This window comes from Aphelocoma coerulescens, chromosome 3 (assembly GCF_041296385.1).
Source record: "Aphelocoma coerulescens isolate FSJ_1873_10779 chromosome 3, UR_Acoe_1.0, whole genome shotgun sequence".
NCBI lineage: Eukaryota > Metazoa > Chordata > Aves > Passeriformes > Corvidae > Aphelocoma > Aphelocoma coerulescens.
The window spans coordinates 123,128,961-123,145,550 of NC_091016.1; the positions used below are offsets into that span (position 1 = coordinate 123,128,961).

Here is a 16,590-nt window from a genome sequence, read left to right on the forward strand (position 1 = left end):
TTAGGAATGGAAATCCTACAAGTAGCTCCTCAAGAGTCTCTTCAAAGTCAGAACTAAAAGATAAATGCGTGTCGACACAGATATCCCAGGAAACTGATGATAGGTGTTCACAATCAAACATGTCTCTATCTTCAAAATCAAGGCGGACAAACAAGAACAATCTTCATGTGAAGGTGTCAAACTCCAGCCGGGCATCGGTGTCGGAGACTATGTCAGTGTGTAGTCTGCACTGCCCTGCTCCACCAAAAGGGAAGCCAAAGAGAAAAAATATGCGTTCGATCATGTTGAAGAACTCCTCAATCAGTAGCATCGGCACTGAATCCATGCTGACTGCAGGAAAAGGGCAGAAAGAAATTGTGGATTCCTCCAAAGCAACTTCCTACTACTCTAAATCTGCTGCAACCGAAGTAAATGGTCAGAATAATAAAGAGACTGATGATTCTTGTAACAAAAAAGCAGAGGGAGAGGTAGAAGACATGGGCATTCAGGAGGAAGGAGGTGATTTAATGCCATCAGCTCTACCAAATGCATCTCCAGAAGAAGTTGTGCAAGAATGGCTCAGGAAAATCCCTTCAGAAACGTTGCTTATGAAATATGAAATGGAGGATGATGGGGAAGAGGAACGTGCAGAGTCAACCACTGAGGTATCACACTGTACAAATGCTGAGGAAGCCCCAGAGGAGGAAAAAGCTGAGGAAAAGCATGAGGAGGAGGAGGCTGAAAAGGATGAAGCAAATGACGAAGCAAAGGATGAAGCAAAGGCTGATATGGAAGAAGAGAAAGCAGAAGACACAGCTATTAATGAAGAGGCTGAAGAATGTGTGAACCAGGAAGAAATCTCTGAGGTTGCACCTGAAGCTGCCAAAGCTGAGCAGGCAGAATGCAAGCAGTCAGTTACATCCAGCCAAAATAACAACAAGAGAGACCTGCCATCCTCTGTCCAGACGTCCGTCCAGATCATGAAGGCCTTGCTCAGTTCAAAACATGAGACCAAATTTGACCGATCAAACAGTTTGCCCGAAGTGTCCCCCACAATGGGGAGAAAACTGAGTAATTCTGCCAACATTTTGATTACTTGTCTTGCCAGCCTCCAACTCCTTGATGAAGAGTCAGAGGATCCATCAGAAAACTCAAAACTTTTGAATAAGTCAAGGTACACGGAGCTGCTAAATATTTTTCAAGCCCTGTGGTTTGGGTGCACTGCTGAAAGGAGCAGCCCAAGTTCAGGCCAAGAGGCAAGCGAGCAGGCAAAGGCAGTGTCTGCATCTAAAGCCCCAAAATCCATGGATCATGCCTTCACTCCCATGTCCTCCTCTGGGGTTGATGTTTGCAGTGGCTCTAGTGGCTCAGGAGAAGAGTGCACGGCTGGTGCCGTGTTGGTGGCGCAGAAAACCGTGGAATTCAAACCAGCTGAGCAAGTGGAAAATTCAGAGATTGGCACAGAACTGACTGAGGTTGAGGAGAAAAGTAAAGAGGAAGAGCAGCCATCCCGCCCTTCCACAGCCTGCTCAGAGGCAAAAGTTGAGGAAAAAGCAGAGTCTGCTAGAGAGGAGTCTGTAGTCCAGGAGGAAGAAGAGAATAAGGAGGATCAGGGCAGTAACTGTGAGCAAGGTCAGGAGGAAGGGGGAGAAAATGAAAACAAAGAAAATAAATTAGCTGAAACTGGAGAACAGGAAGAAGCTGAAGCTGTGAATGATGAAGTCCCACAAGAAAACCCTGAAGAAGCTGATCAGCCAGTGACCACTGATGATGCCAATGTCGGTGATGCTGATGGTGGGACGGAGCTGAAAGATGAGTTGGAAGGGCAGCCCCAGGAAGAGTCGCCAAATGACCCTGAGCCCAAAGTCGATACATCCACCAGTGTGGCCAAATCCCTGGTCCAGCAAAACTCTGTGGATCCAGACCCAACCTGGGTCTTGAGACTGCTCAAGAAAATTGAGAAGGAGTTCATGGCTCACTATGTCAATGCCATGAATGAGTTAAAAGTCAGGTGGAACCTGCAAGACAACCAGCAGATGGATGAAATGATACTGGAGCTGAAGGAGGACGTGAGTAAAAGGATACAAAAGAGCATAGAGAAGGAGTTGAGGAAGATCAGAAGTAGGGCTGGAAGGAGAATGCCGAGACCTCCAGAGGAGCCACCCACACACGAGTCCAAACTCCAAACTGAGCAGAGGAGATGGCGACTGCAAACTATGCACAAGAAGTCCCTATTTGGGGACAAGAATGGCACCCAGACGAGGCTGGAGGAGACGTCAGACTTATCATTCAATGTAGATAAAGATTTTGACCTTAGTGCAGCTTTGGAGGACAGCATTAGCAAACAATCCAGTGAAGAGGAATATTGTCCGTGTGACTCCTGTGTGAGGAAAAAATTGGCTTCCAGGCCTGCCAGAGCCCCTGTGGTGGCCACCAACGCTCCGGTCATGAAAGCCTTTGATTTGAAGCAAATCCTGAGGCTGAAAAAAGATGACAATAAGGAAGCCATCATTGCAGAAGCAGCCCAGGACACCAAAACACTTCCCAGTGGTTCTGTGGAGGAAGGGGTAGAAAATGAGAAGGATGAGGGGGAACCTCAGGCAGGTGAAACAGAAGTGGAGGAGGATGAAGGAAAAGAACCAGAATTAAATGAAGGTGACGGCACAAAGTTGAATGGAGATGGAGAAGAACCTGAAGTAGCAGAGAGTCAAAATGCTGATGTGGAGGATGAGGCCAAAAATGAAGAAACCAAAGAACAAGAAGCAGAAGGAGGGGAAGAAACAAAAGAAGGGGAAGAAGAGGAAGCAAAAGAGGAGGAGGAGGAGAAAGAGGAAGAAGAAACAGTTAAGGCCAAAGAGGAGGAGGAAATAAAAGAGGAGGAGGAGAATGAAACTAAAGAAGATGATGAGGAAGTAAAAGAAGAAGAAGCAGAGGAAACTAAGGAGGAAGAGGAACAAAATGATGAGGAAGAGAAGGAAGAGGAAGAAGAGGGAGTGAAGGAGGAGAAAGAAACAATGGAGGAGGAAGGGAAAGAGGAAGAGGAAGAGGCAAAGGAAGAAGAAGAAGGGAAGAAGGAAGAAGAAGGGAAGGAAGGAGAGGAAGAAGCAAAAGAGGAGGAGGAAGAGGCCAAAGAGGAGGAGGAAGAAGAAGGGAAGGAAGAAGAGGAGGAAGCAAAAGAAGAGGAAGAAGAAGCAAAAGAAGAGGAGGAGGAGGAAGAGGCCAAAGAGGAGGAGGAGGAGGAGAAAGAAGCAGAAGAGGAAGATGAAGAAGCAAAAGAGGAGGAAGAAGAAGCAAAAGAGGAGGAGGAAGAAGCCAAAGAGGAAGAAGAAGAGGCCAAAGAAGAGGAAGAAGAAGCAAAAGAGGAGGAGGAAGAAGCAAAAGAGGAGGAAAAAGAAGGGAAGGAGGAAGAGGAAGAAGAAGCAAAAGAGGAGGAGGAGGAAGCCAAAGAGGAAGAGGAAGAAGCAAAACAGGAAGAGGAGGAAGCCAAAGAGGATGAGGAAGAAGCTAAAGAGGAGGAGGAAGAAGCAAAAGAGGAAGAAGCTAAAGAGGAAGAGGAGGAAGAGAAGGAGGAAGATAAGGAGGAAGAAGCAAAAGAAGAGGAGGAAGAAGCCAAAGAGGATGAGGAAGACGCAAAAGGGGAGGAGGAAGAAGAAGGGAAGGAGGAAGAGGAAGAAGCAAAAGAAGAGGAGGAAGAAGCCAAAGAGGAGGAGGAGGAAGCCAAAGAGGAAGAGGAGGAAGCAAAAGAGGAGGAGGAAAAAGCCGAAGAGGAGGAAGAGGAAGCCAAAGAGGAAGAAGAAGGAGCCAAAGAGGAGGAGGAAGAAGCCAAAGAGGAAGAAGCAAAAGAGGAGGAAGCAAAAGAGGAGGAGGAGGAAACTAAAGAGGAAGAGGAAGAAGCAAAAGAGGAAGAGGAGGAAGAAGTAAAAGAGGAAGAGAAGGAAGCTACAGAGGAGGAGGAGGAAGCAAAAGAGAAGGAGGAAGGGGAAGCCAAAGAGGATGAGGAAGAAGCTAAAGAGGAAGAAGAGGAAGAAGCCAAAGAGGAGGAGGAAGAAGAAGTGGAGGAGGAGGAAGAAGCAAAGGAGGAGGAAGAAGTAAAGGAGGGAGAGGAAGAAGCAGAAGAAGAGGAAGAGGAAGGGAAGGAGGAAGAAACAAAAGAAGAGGAAGAAACAAAAGAGGAGGAAGCAGAAGAGGAGGAAGAGCAAAAAGAGGAAGAAGAAGCAAAAGATGAAGAAGAGGGAGAAAAAGAGGAGGAAGAAACAAAGGAAGAGGAGGAGGAAGAAAAAGAGGAAGAGGAGGAACAAGAAGCAGCTCAAAATAAAGAGCAGGAAGCTGAAGAAAAGTCCAAAGGTGAAGATGAAGGTGAAAATGAAGCTCAAGAAACAGAGGAGCCAGAGGATGAGGATGTTGTGGCTGATGATGAGGCAGAGACATCAGAATGCAGAGGAGATACTGAGGGCTCTGGAACTGACAACAATCCTGAAGGAGATGCTGCGGAAGGAAATGAAGAAGCTGAGAAAGATGAAGCTGAGGCAGCAGATGATGCCAAACCAGAGTCAGGAGATGAGGCTGAGGAGAAAAACAGTGAAGGAGGTGAGAAACCTGATGGGAATGATGAGGAACCTACCGGTGATGACCCTGACAAGGCACATGAAAAACACGAAGACCAAGGCAACAACAAAATTTCTGAGAAAGCATCAAAAACCAAAGGCAAGAAAACCGGCAAAAGGTTAGAGACTCTGAAAAAATCCACAGCCTTTTCTTGTTATTCTTCTGTTGGAAACTTCTCACAGCAATCCCAGAAGGGGTCTGATGATGAAGAGGAAGGAGTAGTTGAAGAGGAAGGAGTAGTTGAAGAGGAAGGAGTAGTTGAAGAGGAAGGAGTAATTGAAGAAGAATGCAAAGGTGACAATAACCCCATGAGTGACCACCCCAATGGAGAGGTTCGAAGTGATGAGAGCTCCAAACCCTCCCAGATGTATCCTGACAGTGAGGAAGAAGAAGAGGACAAAGAATCTTCAGGTTCTGATCCTGTGGAAGAGGAGGAGCAGGCAGATGCTGAAGGTGCAGATCCAAAGGAGGCTGAAAACACTGAGGAAGTTCAGGCTTCTGAAAAGAAAGTCAACTCGGATGAGATTGACCAGGATGACCTGGACTTCTAGAACTGCTGACTAAAAACTGACTTTTTCTTTCTTTCTTTCTTCCTTTCTTTCTTTCTTCCTTCCTTTCTTTTTTTTTTTAAAGTATATTTTCATTACATATTTCAGTATCTCCAGTGAGTTGAGCCCTCGTAATTGGCTGAATTAAGTGTGGTAAACTCAATCTTGAATCCTGTGAGTAACATTGCAATTCCCTGCCCTCATTTCTAGAGGGCTGGTAACTCATTAATATCCTGTGGTCTCAATAGGTAAGTGGTTGGGGGAAAGGGAAGGCTGTTTTGTTTGGGATACCTTCTGGTTCCCACCCTTTAAGCCATGCTGCTTGCTGCTGGAGTGATCTGTGGCTCTGCTGGGCATCGTCTCTGAGTGACTTCAGGATGCCTTTCACCTGTTGCACGCCGTTTTCCTGGAGAGATTGCCAATCCACAGAAACATGACAAAATCGGGATTCATTGCCAAAGTCTGGTCAGAGCCCACAGAGATGTACATTCATCTTCCTCCCTACCTTGCCCTCTTCTACCCCACCTCCTCTGTAGCCAGAAAAAAGCATCTGAGATAGCAAAGATTTTCCCCATTTTCCCTTTTTTTCTCCTTTAGTAGATGTTGAGCTCATTCCTCACTTCACTGGGAGCCTCAACATTGAGAAACGTCGTTCCAGATCCTCTTCCAGACCCCATTTCTTTGTACTGTGCTCATCACTGTAGTGGTAGATAAAAAACGTGAGTTAATTCACCCTGTCAGGTGTCTGAGAAGTGGTTGAATGCAATATTGACCAAATTAGGAATCGATCCAATCCCTTGTGATGTCCTTTACTATGCCAATGATGGTATCAAAGCACTTTACAACCATCTGGGATCCCTCAGACAATTTTGCACGAGGCCCTGTTTTGGAGCTAATGGGGTTTGCAATGGCTCAGTGCCCCATCCTTGCAGACAATATTTAAACTAATTTTTCCTTTAACATGGAAAAGCGTTGGGCATTTGTGCTGCAGCAAACAGCTGGAAGAGGTTTAAGCATTTTTTGGAGAGCTTGGACTTTGTAACCCACAATAGAACTGCAAACTTCATTTAGTGACTGTTTTTTTACCAGACTGTATATTTTTTTTTGCTTCCCCTGGGGAAATATAAACATTTCTGAATAAATGCCCAACTAATGCCAGGATAAGTTTGACTATACCTCAGCTGCATACTCGTGTAAAGCTCTTAAGGACACAGATCATTTTCTCAAAAACTTGCAGGGAGAATAAAACAGAGAGGTTGAAAACAAAATGCCTTAAATTGTATGGAGAAAAAGTATGTGTGTAGTGTTGTGTTGGGTTTGTGAAGATGTATGCAGACATGTTTAAATAAACAATATTCCAAATTAAATAATTCCTGTGGTTTTCATTTCTAGAATCCATCTCTTAAACTCACAGCCAGAGATAAGATTCACTTCACTCAAATGAAGAACTGGGTTCAGCTCCAGAGGCAAACACTTAACTCTGGGTGTCTGAGGAATAGGGATCTTTGGGAGGAGTGGGTGGAGAGCTGGATCTCAGCTGAGATGTTCCCACAAAGGCTGACAGTGCCTCCAGGGAGATCCTCCAGGGACAACAGCACCATCCTCAAGACAGAGAAGTTAAAATCTAGGCCTTCCTGAAAAGGACAACCCTATCTGTGAGCGTCATGGAATCCCAGAATGGTATGTGTTGGAAGGGCTCAAAATCATCTGGTTCCAAACCCCTGCCATGGACAGGGACACCTTCCACTAGCCCAGATTGCTCCAAGCCCCATCCAGCCTGGCCTTGGACACTTCCAGGGATCCAGGGGCAGCCACAGCTTCTCTGGGCACCCTGTGCCAGGGCCTCCCCACCCTCCCAAGGAAGGATTTCTGCCCAATATCCAACCTAAATCTCCCTTCTTATAATTTTTACACATAAAGATCATCAAGTCCAACTGTTAACCCAGCACTGCCAAACCCACCACTAAACCCCGTCCCCAAGTTCTACATCACATGTAGAACCATTTTGATTTCATAATCAGCTTTGTGACACATCAATTCATGCAGGATTCCAAAAAGAACTGAACCTGGTAGCCATGGCTCTGATCTTGACATGAGGCATAGACTGGAAGTGGTACATGCTGAGTGAACTCTAAACTTTCCTGGTGAAATGTCTCCCTCTGAGCCACCCTCCAGACTCCAGTAACCAGCAGGGAGAGAGGGACAAAGACTGATTCATCTGCTGCAGGCAGCTACCTTAGGAGGAGGGGGACTACACTCCCAGCAGGCACATTTCTCCCTGCAGAACCCACAGGGAGCCTAGACAACTTCCTCAGAGGAAAATCACAGAACCCCAAAATAATTAGGTTGTAAAAGACCTCCAAGACCATCAAGTCCAACCGGTGGCTGATCCCCACCTTGTCATCCAAACCAGAGCTCTGAGTGCCACGTGCAATCATTCCTTGGACACCTCCAGGAGTGGGGACCCCATCACCTCCCTGGGCAGCCCCTTCCAAAATGTCTCATATGGGAAGAGCTGATACCAATGTAGCTACTCTAAATCATCTTACATTGATGAGTTTCAGGCTGTCAGGAAACAGCTCAAGCCAGTCATCCCATGGAAGTTTTAAAAGTGTTTTTTTGTCTCCAAGATCACAAAGGGAATGGCTTCAAACTGAAAGAGTTTAGGTTGGATATTAGGAAGAAATTCTTCCCTGTGAGGATGGTGAGCCCCTGGCACAGGTTGCCCAGAGAAGCTGTGGCTGCTCCATCCAAAGGCAGGAAGTGTCCAAGGCCAGGTTGGATGGAGCTTGGAGCAACCTGGGATAGTGGAAGGTGTCCCTGCCCATGGCAGGGGTGGAATGGGATGATCTTTAATGTCCCTTCCAACCCAAACTATTCTGGGATTCCATGATTGCCCTTCTGTGCTATTGCTGAGAGCCACTGATGGAACTTAAAAGGTTAGGGAAAGGACAAACACTGCCCAGGATTTCTCCTGCAGCTGCTGACTTTGATTACTTTAAAGCTGCTTACACAGTCAACGTCACACCCTACTCGTGTTGAATCAATCAGTTCCTCACCTGCAGCACTGGCAAGGAGAAAGTAATTAAAAGGAACACAAAAACGCAGTTGTCAAACCATGAAAACTGAAATCACTGGAGTTCCTGCCCAGGAAACCTGTCCCATTCATATCTGTGTGTCACCATCCGTGTCTGGGCAGTCACTCACACATACACCAATCATAGTGGGGGCAGAGTGAGCTCTGCTCACAGAAATCCCCACTCAGAGGGGCTGGGGAGCAGCCAGCGGGGATCCAGAGACAGATGTTGCTGAAGGAGGTGTCTCCTTCCTCCACCAGTCTCTCCCAGAATGGCCCAGAGCACCCATGAAGGAAACAACCAGCTGAAAAGGATCCCTGGCAGTCACATCCCGCACACTTGCACGGCTTCCAGCGTTTGCATTTCCCCTTGGCTGCTGTGACTCAGGCGCCTGTTGGGTCTTGCAGCTTCCCTCTCCCTCTGACAGCACAGGAACGCGTGTTCCCAGCCAGCTCCAGGGCTGTCACGTTCATAAGGGCTGGGAAGATCACTCCTGTCACCACCTAGAAGGGATTACAGCTGCTGTCTTTCAGCAGGGCTGAGGAGGAGGAGGAGGGAGCAGAGGCGATGTGAGACTTGCACAGCTGTACTTCGTGTTTTCCTGGGCTCCTCTGCTTGGCTTTGGGGTGGTTGTTTTTGTTTCTTTACCAGCCAGACAAATTACTTCTTGATGTGCCTCGGTTTTGTTTGCCTACTTGGTTTTGAAATGGGAACTGTCCAGTGAAAGATGAGGAGGAGCGGGGTGAAAATTCAAGTGCAAACCACGGAAATGAAGGAAGTGTGCTTTCCAAAGCTGAGGTCTTTGCAGACGTGTGTGAGCAGACTCCTCTCACTACTGGAGAGCAATAATCCCCCTTTCCTGATGGCTGCTTGTTGACATAGTGCCATATTTAGCCCCAACCACTTGAAATCCCAGCTGCCTGACAGGAAAGGGTGGTTTGTGGTTATTTCTGAACCTCAGGCTCCTTCAGTAGGTTTTGCTCTGGAGGGCAGGGAGAGTTTCCAAACTGGCTGTGGATGTGCCCTGCAAGCTCCCTCTTTTCTTAATTGGAAGGTGGAGAACGTGCACTGCAGGGCTTGGTGGCTCCTTGGCAAAGCAGAGCAATCAGTGCTCCTCTTGGATGGGATGGGAGCACTCAAATCCGTGCACACATCAAGCTCCAGGCATTTGGGAGGTGCAGTGTTTTGCTCCAAAAGTCTGACACCCCTTTCCTGGAGGTAAATCCATCAGTCCCACTGCTCCTCCAGAGAGGTGCTTCCTCATGGATGCAGGAGGAGTGACTGGGACATGGGATAAAGAATACACAAAATTGGTTTAAACCATGACCAGGCATTACATCCTTGGCCACACTCAGTCCCTGCAGTTTGCCCTGATCCAGGTAGGATACCTTGAGTACCTGGAAGCCAAACAATTGGGAAAGGGTGTCTAAAGAAGGCTTGAAACAAACACAGGCTGCTTGGGGCTGTGGGATCTCTCTCCATCTCTTCTGTTCGAGCTGCCCTGCTTTTGGTGAAAAATTTTCCCAGAGTTGCAAGATATACTCAGCAGAGAGAGGGGCTCATTCTGCACTTCTGATTGGTGAATGACCCAGTCTTTTATATCCCAAAAACATGCCAAGCACCAAGACATCTCCTGAGCTGTGTCCATCCAACACAGTCTTTCTAGGAAATTATTCAACTGGGGATTCCCCAATAATTCCAGTTACTTTTTTGTTGTGGTCAGCTAGGTGTGTACACATCCTCTACATGCCAGGGAAAGAGAGCGATTATTTAGGAAGGAATTCCTGATATTCCAAACCTTGTGCTAAAGACAGAAGAAGAGGTATTTTCTGTGATCCTCTAGAAAATATTAAGGCTGAAGATGTTTATTTTCTCATGCCCCCAAACCACAGACCCCATCACCTTGTCAGGCTCAAGGAGTGACCTCTGCAACCCCACGGCCGCTTCTAATTTTAACTCCCTGCCCTCTGATCTGAGCACCAGGGTTCGTGCAGCTCCAACAGGAAGCATCCCTGCTGACCTTTCTAATTCCAGGAGCTTGATGCTTGCTTATCCCTGCAATCCACAGGAAAACCCCTACCTAAGAGCCACCTGCATTGTGTGCAAGTATTCACATTTTGCTGCAGCTGAGAGGATCCAGCCCTGTTTGGAAAAGGATGTGTTTATTCCCAACTCTGTGGTGTGAAAGTGGGGCTGGAGTGTGAGGGTGGAAAGGTCAGGCTGTGACAGGCTGGTGGTTTTTTTCTTCAGTAGAAAGGGCTTTGCCATTGCAGAGTCCTGGCCGACAGAGGTGACACGTATTAACCTTTCAGCTCTTGCATAAAGGATGGTGCTGGGGCTCATTTTCCAGTTTTAAAAGAGCTGAGCGAGGCTCTTTCAGGCCTGTGACAGAGAGGGAGTGGGCGTAGGAGCAAGGTCAGGACAATGCTTCCTAAGCGGATGGAAATGCTTCCCTGTGGTGCCTAATTAGTCTGTTCCAGCCCAGAAATCCTCCCCCTGCACCAGTCCCGACCTGGGAGTTCTCCCTGGTCCCTGGGGCAGTCCAGCCTTGGGGCAGTGGCTACTTTGGCTCCTGATCCCCTTGCAGAGAAGGCCGTAGGACTGAGGCACATCAAACAAACGCCATCCTTCCTGCTGCCATCCCAGAGCAGTGCCTCTCCTCTCCAGCACAGCAACCCCAGCCACCCAAGGCTGATTCCATGTTAAGTTTCATGAATGGCATGGGTAAGTCTCTGCCACACACAAAAACCTCTTTGTTGTGCACTAAAACATCTGAAGAATGATTTGTTAGTTGCTAAATATTCAGATTTCTCTATTTCTTTTTCAAGCATCAATTTCTTCCCCAGTCATCCAGAATAGGAGCTTTACTGGAGTCCAAGGAACGAACTCCTGCTCTTGAGAATCTCAGTGAGCAGCAGGACTCACCCTCCTTAAGAAGTCAGGAGCAGGCAAGGAATGGAGCCAGGTTTGGCTCTCCCTCTGTCTGTCCTGGGCTGCAGTGCCTCCCTGGCAGTCCCTCCTTGCATCACACACCTGATTCATCAAACCTCAGGGAGGGCAGGCACAGCCCAGTGCTGCAATCCCTGCAGGAATTCACGGAGTCACGGAATGCTTTGGGTTGGGAGGAACCATCCAGCTCCACCCCCTGCCATGGGCAGGGACACCTTCCACTATCCCAGGTTGCTCCAAGCCCCGTCCAACCTGGCCTGGGACTGTTCCAGGGATGGGGCAGCCATGGCTGGATATCCAGGGCAGGATAATGCACCAAGATGTCTTGAGGAAAGACAGGACCCTTCTGCTGTCTCACCTTGGGGGCTGCACGATCCTCACTGACCCCATGCACCAGCTAAGGTGTATTTAGGGAGTTTTAAGTCTTTCCTTGATCTTCATGGTGACATCGGACGTGTGTGGTTGGTTTGGGCTGCTAAACCCAGGCACATAATGGAGCAGAAAGGGAACAGAGATTTCACATTAAAATCTGCAATGATTTGAAGAATGAAGGGTTTCCTGTTAATAAAATTATCCCCGTGTTTCTGATAACCCAGATTATATTTTATGGCAGAAGCCTTGATCTCTTCCTCAGTCTCCCACCTTGTCCCAAACCTAAACTTGAGGACAAACACCCATGAGTCCTAACATGCTGTATTTCACCTGATTTCCCAAGAAACCTGGAGAGTAAAAATAGAACCATAGGATCATAGAATGGTTGGAAGAGACCTTAAAGATCATCCAGTTCTGACCCCCTGCCATGGGCAAGGAATAGAAGGACACTAAGGAGTAGCCTGAGGACAGACTCATAGTGCTTGTCCCAGAGGTGAGAAATGTTTCATTCAGACCTGGAACCATGTTGCACACCTGAAAATCCCATCCCAAGAATAAAAATCTACATCAAGAGTGTAAAATTTTGGAAGTTACTAGTATAGTAACTTAGTTTTCTGAGTGGTAATGTAGAAATTGAGTTTTCAGCCCTGGGGATGCACTTAGTAAATAAGAGAACTTAAGGAATGAGACCAAGCTAGTGAGGACTCTGGCAAAGTCAGCCTACCACAGCAATGTGTGCTGGGAGGGAAGGAGAACTGAGGAGAAGAATGCACCTCTCACATGTGAGAGATATTTATTATCTCCCACGGCCACTGCCCACACTGAACTGCAAGGATTTGATTACATCAGATGTCTCCTGGAGCTGTCAGCCAGTCCCAGCAAGGGACCACATCTAATCTCATCAGGTTTCACCTTCCTGTAACATCCCTGAGCAAGGAAAGAGGATTGTGCATCTCTGGCCGCACCCTGGACTCACATCACGTGTGGGAGGGCTCTGCTGGAGAGGAAGGACAGAAGATGGGAAAAAAATGAGCCCCCTGTCCCCCTCCCTTCTCTCACTTTCCTGTTTCTCCTCCCTATCTCTTCCTGTCTGGTGATCCTGGCAGACACTGACCTTTTCCCAGCAATATGACAGGAATCCAATGTCCCTCTTGGGCTCTGGGCTGCTCCCTGCCAGGGAAGGCACAAGGGGACAGCCCACAACCCACAGCCATGGAAGAAAAGGAGAGAAACAGAGCATCCACCCCCAAACAGGATTCTGGAAGCATGGGCAAGTACAGGAGTCTGAGTCTCTTTTCCAAATCAGGAGTGGTTTAACAATCCTGCTCTTGGTTTTTGCCATGTGGGAGCAGACCAGCTTGTGGAGAATGAAAGGGGTGGATTTGGATTAGTTTAATTAATAATCAAGAATTGGAATTCAGACCTATGCTACTTACATCTGCAGTTGGTGCTAAGATGGGACGACTTTTACAGTTTCCCAACCCTAAGGATCTCAAGAGACAATTCCATGAGCTGGATGTCTCTTATTGGTTTGTAGGCATGGTCCATAGAGAGAGGAAGATCCGTTTTGGTCTGGCATGAATATACAAACCTGGAGAGGAATTTGAAACAACACCACTGCCTAGAGGCTTGTATTTCTCCAGTCAACATATTCATAGGCCTTGATCATCATAGAATCATGGAATGGTTTGGGTTTGAAGGAACCTTAAATATCATCTTTTTCCATGAGCAGGGACACCTTCCACTATCCCAGGCTTTGTCTAACCTGGCCTGGAACACTTCCAGGGATGGGGCAGTCACAACTTCTCTGGGCACCTCGAGCTTCTCACCACCCTCACAGGGAAGAATTTCTTCCCAATATCTCATCTAAGCCTCTGCTCAGTGTTCTCCGAGCAGGTTATGCCACACACAGTCAGCAAAAACAGACACAGAAATGTTTTCTCAAGTCCCACCAGTGTCTTTCTGTCAAGGTATAAGCAGGGAACTGAACTCTTGAGTGGTCTCAAGATGTCCCATCTGGAAGGTGTTTTTCTTGGCATTACTTATCCAAGGGGATAACACGGTCTTCCATGGCCATGTCCTGACTGCCAGAATATCCAATCCTTACCACACACCACTGGATAGTTTAATAACAGAGAACCAGTGCAGAGTACCTATGGTTTAGTGCCTTTTCCTGTAACAGAGAAAATGTAGGTTCAAGCTCCATGTGGAGCTATTTTAACAAGGGCATCCTGGCAGTGAGGAGAGAGGGTCCAACTGCTCAAAAGGCGAGAGGTTCCTTCCTCCTGCTGCTCAGATTTGTGCAAGGAACAGGCTGGCACCTCCTGCATGCACCCTCTGGATCAATCCCCAAAGCTAAGCAGGTAGGGACACGCTGAGCTGGTGAATCCCAGCACGGTTTAGGGGTGAGTAAGAACCTTGCTGATCATCACTGCTGAGACTCAGGCAGCTCCAAACATGTCCTGAAATTTTTATGTGGTGAGGACTGGACCAATGGGAATAAAGAGCAACTGCTGCATCTGGGGGTAGGTGGCAGCAAACTTTTCCTTGTGGGAATTAACTACTCTAAAGGTTTGCAGCACGGAAATCCCAGGAGAGATGGACAGCACAGAGCCTTTATTAAACTCAGGGAATCCAGAACACCAAGTTTTTGAAGAGTCAGACTCTCTAATTGTCTTCCTGATGGATGAAGTAGAAGCAACATGCTCAGAACTGGGCACTGTCCTCTGCTCTATCGTGACATGGGGCAGGACCTGAGGGAACAGCTGGAGCTGTGCCAGGGGAGGGTTAGGTCGGATATCAGGAAAAGGTTTTTCCCCCAGAGGGTGCTGGGGCACTGAACAGCCTCCCCAGGGAATGGGCACGGCCTGAGGCTGCCAGAGCTCCAGGAGCGTTTGGACAACGCTCTCAGGGATGCACAGGGTGGGATTGTTGGGGTGTCTGTGCAGGGCCAGGAGCTGGACTGGATGCTCCTGGTGGGTCCCTTCCAACTCAGGATATTCTGTGATTTTACAACTTTCCTGTGGCAATGAAACACTGGAAAGGAGGAGAAAAGAACCACTACAAAGATAATTGATGTTTCATCTAAAGACTGAGGAATTGCCTCCCATTTTGGGGAATGCTGGGTGAGTGTTGATGGGTGATGAACTGAAACTTCACCATGCCTTCCTGGAGACCCTTTCACCCTGCTGGAGTCACCCACTCACAGGTGGACACAGCAAGGAAAGAGCAAAGCAATCCTCATCCTTACCAGCAGTAAGGGCATGTGTCACCTCAGGACTATACAAATCCCTGCAGTCCAGCTCCTTTGGCACCCGTGCCAACATTCCATCACTGCCTTGCATCCATGAATGTGGGCAGCCCTCCCACCTCCCTTCTGTTGTGGACTCTCCTCAGCCCCAAGAACTGCACTGGAATGTACCAGAGACAAATGAATTTGGATTAAATTGGTGCCACGTGTACAAGTGGCAGCTGTGTTGTTATGGACGTGGTGCACAGCAGCCTCTCCTGAATATTTGTCAAACTGATGGGATGAATTTGCCCTCTGCATGTGGCAGCTCAGGTACCAGAGAGGATCTCAAGTGGCGCTCAACACCCGTGTAAGGACAAGCGAGTCACCCCTGCTCTCTGTAACCGGTGTTTAACAGGAAGTTCATGTGGGGACAGCTGCAGGTGCCCTCACTTCCCATGCCCACAAACTGGAGCTGTCTGTAAAGTGAGGTGAATCCTGCCCTGAGCATCAGGGAGAGAAGACATAGAATGCCAGAATGATTTGGGTGGGAAGAGACCTTAAAAGCCATCTCATCCCACCCCCTGCCATGGGCAGGGACACCTTCCCCCACCCCAGGTTGCTCCAAGCCCCATCCAATCTGGCCTGGAACACTTCCAGGGATGGGGCAGCCACAGCTTCTCTGAGAGGCACTCACATACTGAGTCAGATACTCTCAGAGGGAGAAATTTCACCTTTACTAAGTAGTGCATCCCAGTAGTGCATCCCAGAACACTGGCAGAGAGTTGTATTTTTCCAGGAATGATATTACAGCTGCAGTAACCCCCAGATCTGGGAAAGCAAAAAAAAAAAAATCCAAGCATAACATACGATGTTCAGCCACTGGGGTGAGTTCCCTGTTGCTTTTATCTTTTCCAGGAAAAAGGTGATGCATTTGGATCTTCATCTTCAAGGTGGTGGAACCCAGCAAAACACCACCCTGTCTCCATATTCACACTCTCTTCCTCTGTGAGACCTGTGTGGACAGCCTTCCCTCAATGCCTAAAGAGAGGAAAGTTAAAACCCCACACCGTGGGCCTGAGGAGAAATCAGGCAGCTGGAATGAGGCAACACTGGAATAATCCCTGTGATTATATACAATAGTCATATGGAGATATATCAATGATGGCAATCCCAAGAAGCCCAGAAACTTAAGAAGTCTTCAGTGAGACTGTTTAAAATATCATGCAGTGACAGGACAAGGGGAAATAACTTTAAGTTGCCAGAGGGCAGGGTTAGATGGAATATTGGGAAGGAATTGTTCCCTGTGAGGGTGGGGAGGCCCTGGCACAGAGTGCCCAGAGAAGCTGTGGCTGCCCCTGGATCCCTGGAAGTGTCCAAGGCCAGGCTGGACGGGGCTTGGAGCAACCTGGGATGGTGGAAGGTGTCCCTGCTCATGGCAGGGGGTTGGAACAGGATGGTCTTGAAGGTTCCTTCCAACCCAAACCATTCCATGATTCTATGAGCTTGGAAGAACTCAGTACACCAAGCATGAACGAGTAATGGCAGATTGTATCCCAGCCCTTCAGAAATGAGAGCCAGACTGAGACAGTGAAATGGGTTAAGTGGATTACAGAAAAATTTTAAAAGATAAAAAAAAGAGGGTGACAAGACAGCAAAATTGACACGGGGGGGAAGTGCTCCACAACTACAGACAGCAGTGTGAATAGGTCAGGAGTGCCAGAAATAAGTGAAACTACCACATCATCATCCAGTGCCTCTCTCTACCCTGAAAAATAGTTTCTGCCTGTCTTTTCTTGTCCAGGCAAGTTTTAAACCTCCTGAGGCTGGG

General features: G+C 47.8%; 1 protein-coding gene across 1 annotated transcript in view; it reads left to right on the forward strand.

The window, feature by feature from the left end:
- The window catches only part of RP1L1 (RP1 like 1), a 47,082-nt gene extending 41,947 nt beyond the window's left edge, over positions 1-5,135 (forward strand). Inside the window, exons 5-6 of the mRNA XM_069008407.1 lie at positions 337-2,972; positions 4,302-5,135. Coding sequence (XP_068864508.1) covers positions 337-2,972; positions 4,302-5,135 — 3,470 coding nt within the window. The remainder of the gene's footprint in view (positions 1-336; positions 2,973-4,301) is intronic.
- The last annotated feature ends 11,455 nt before the right edge of the window (positions 5,136-16,590 follow it).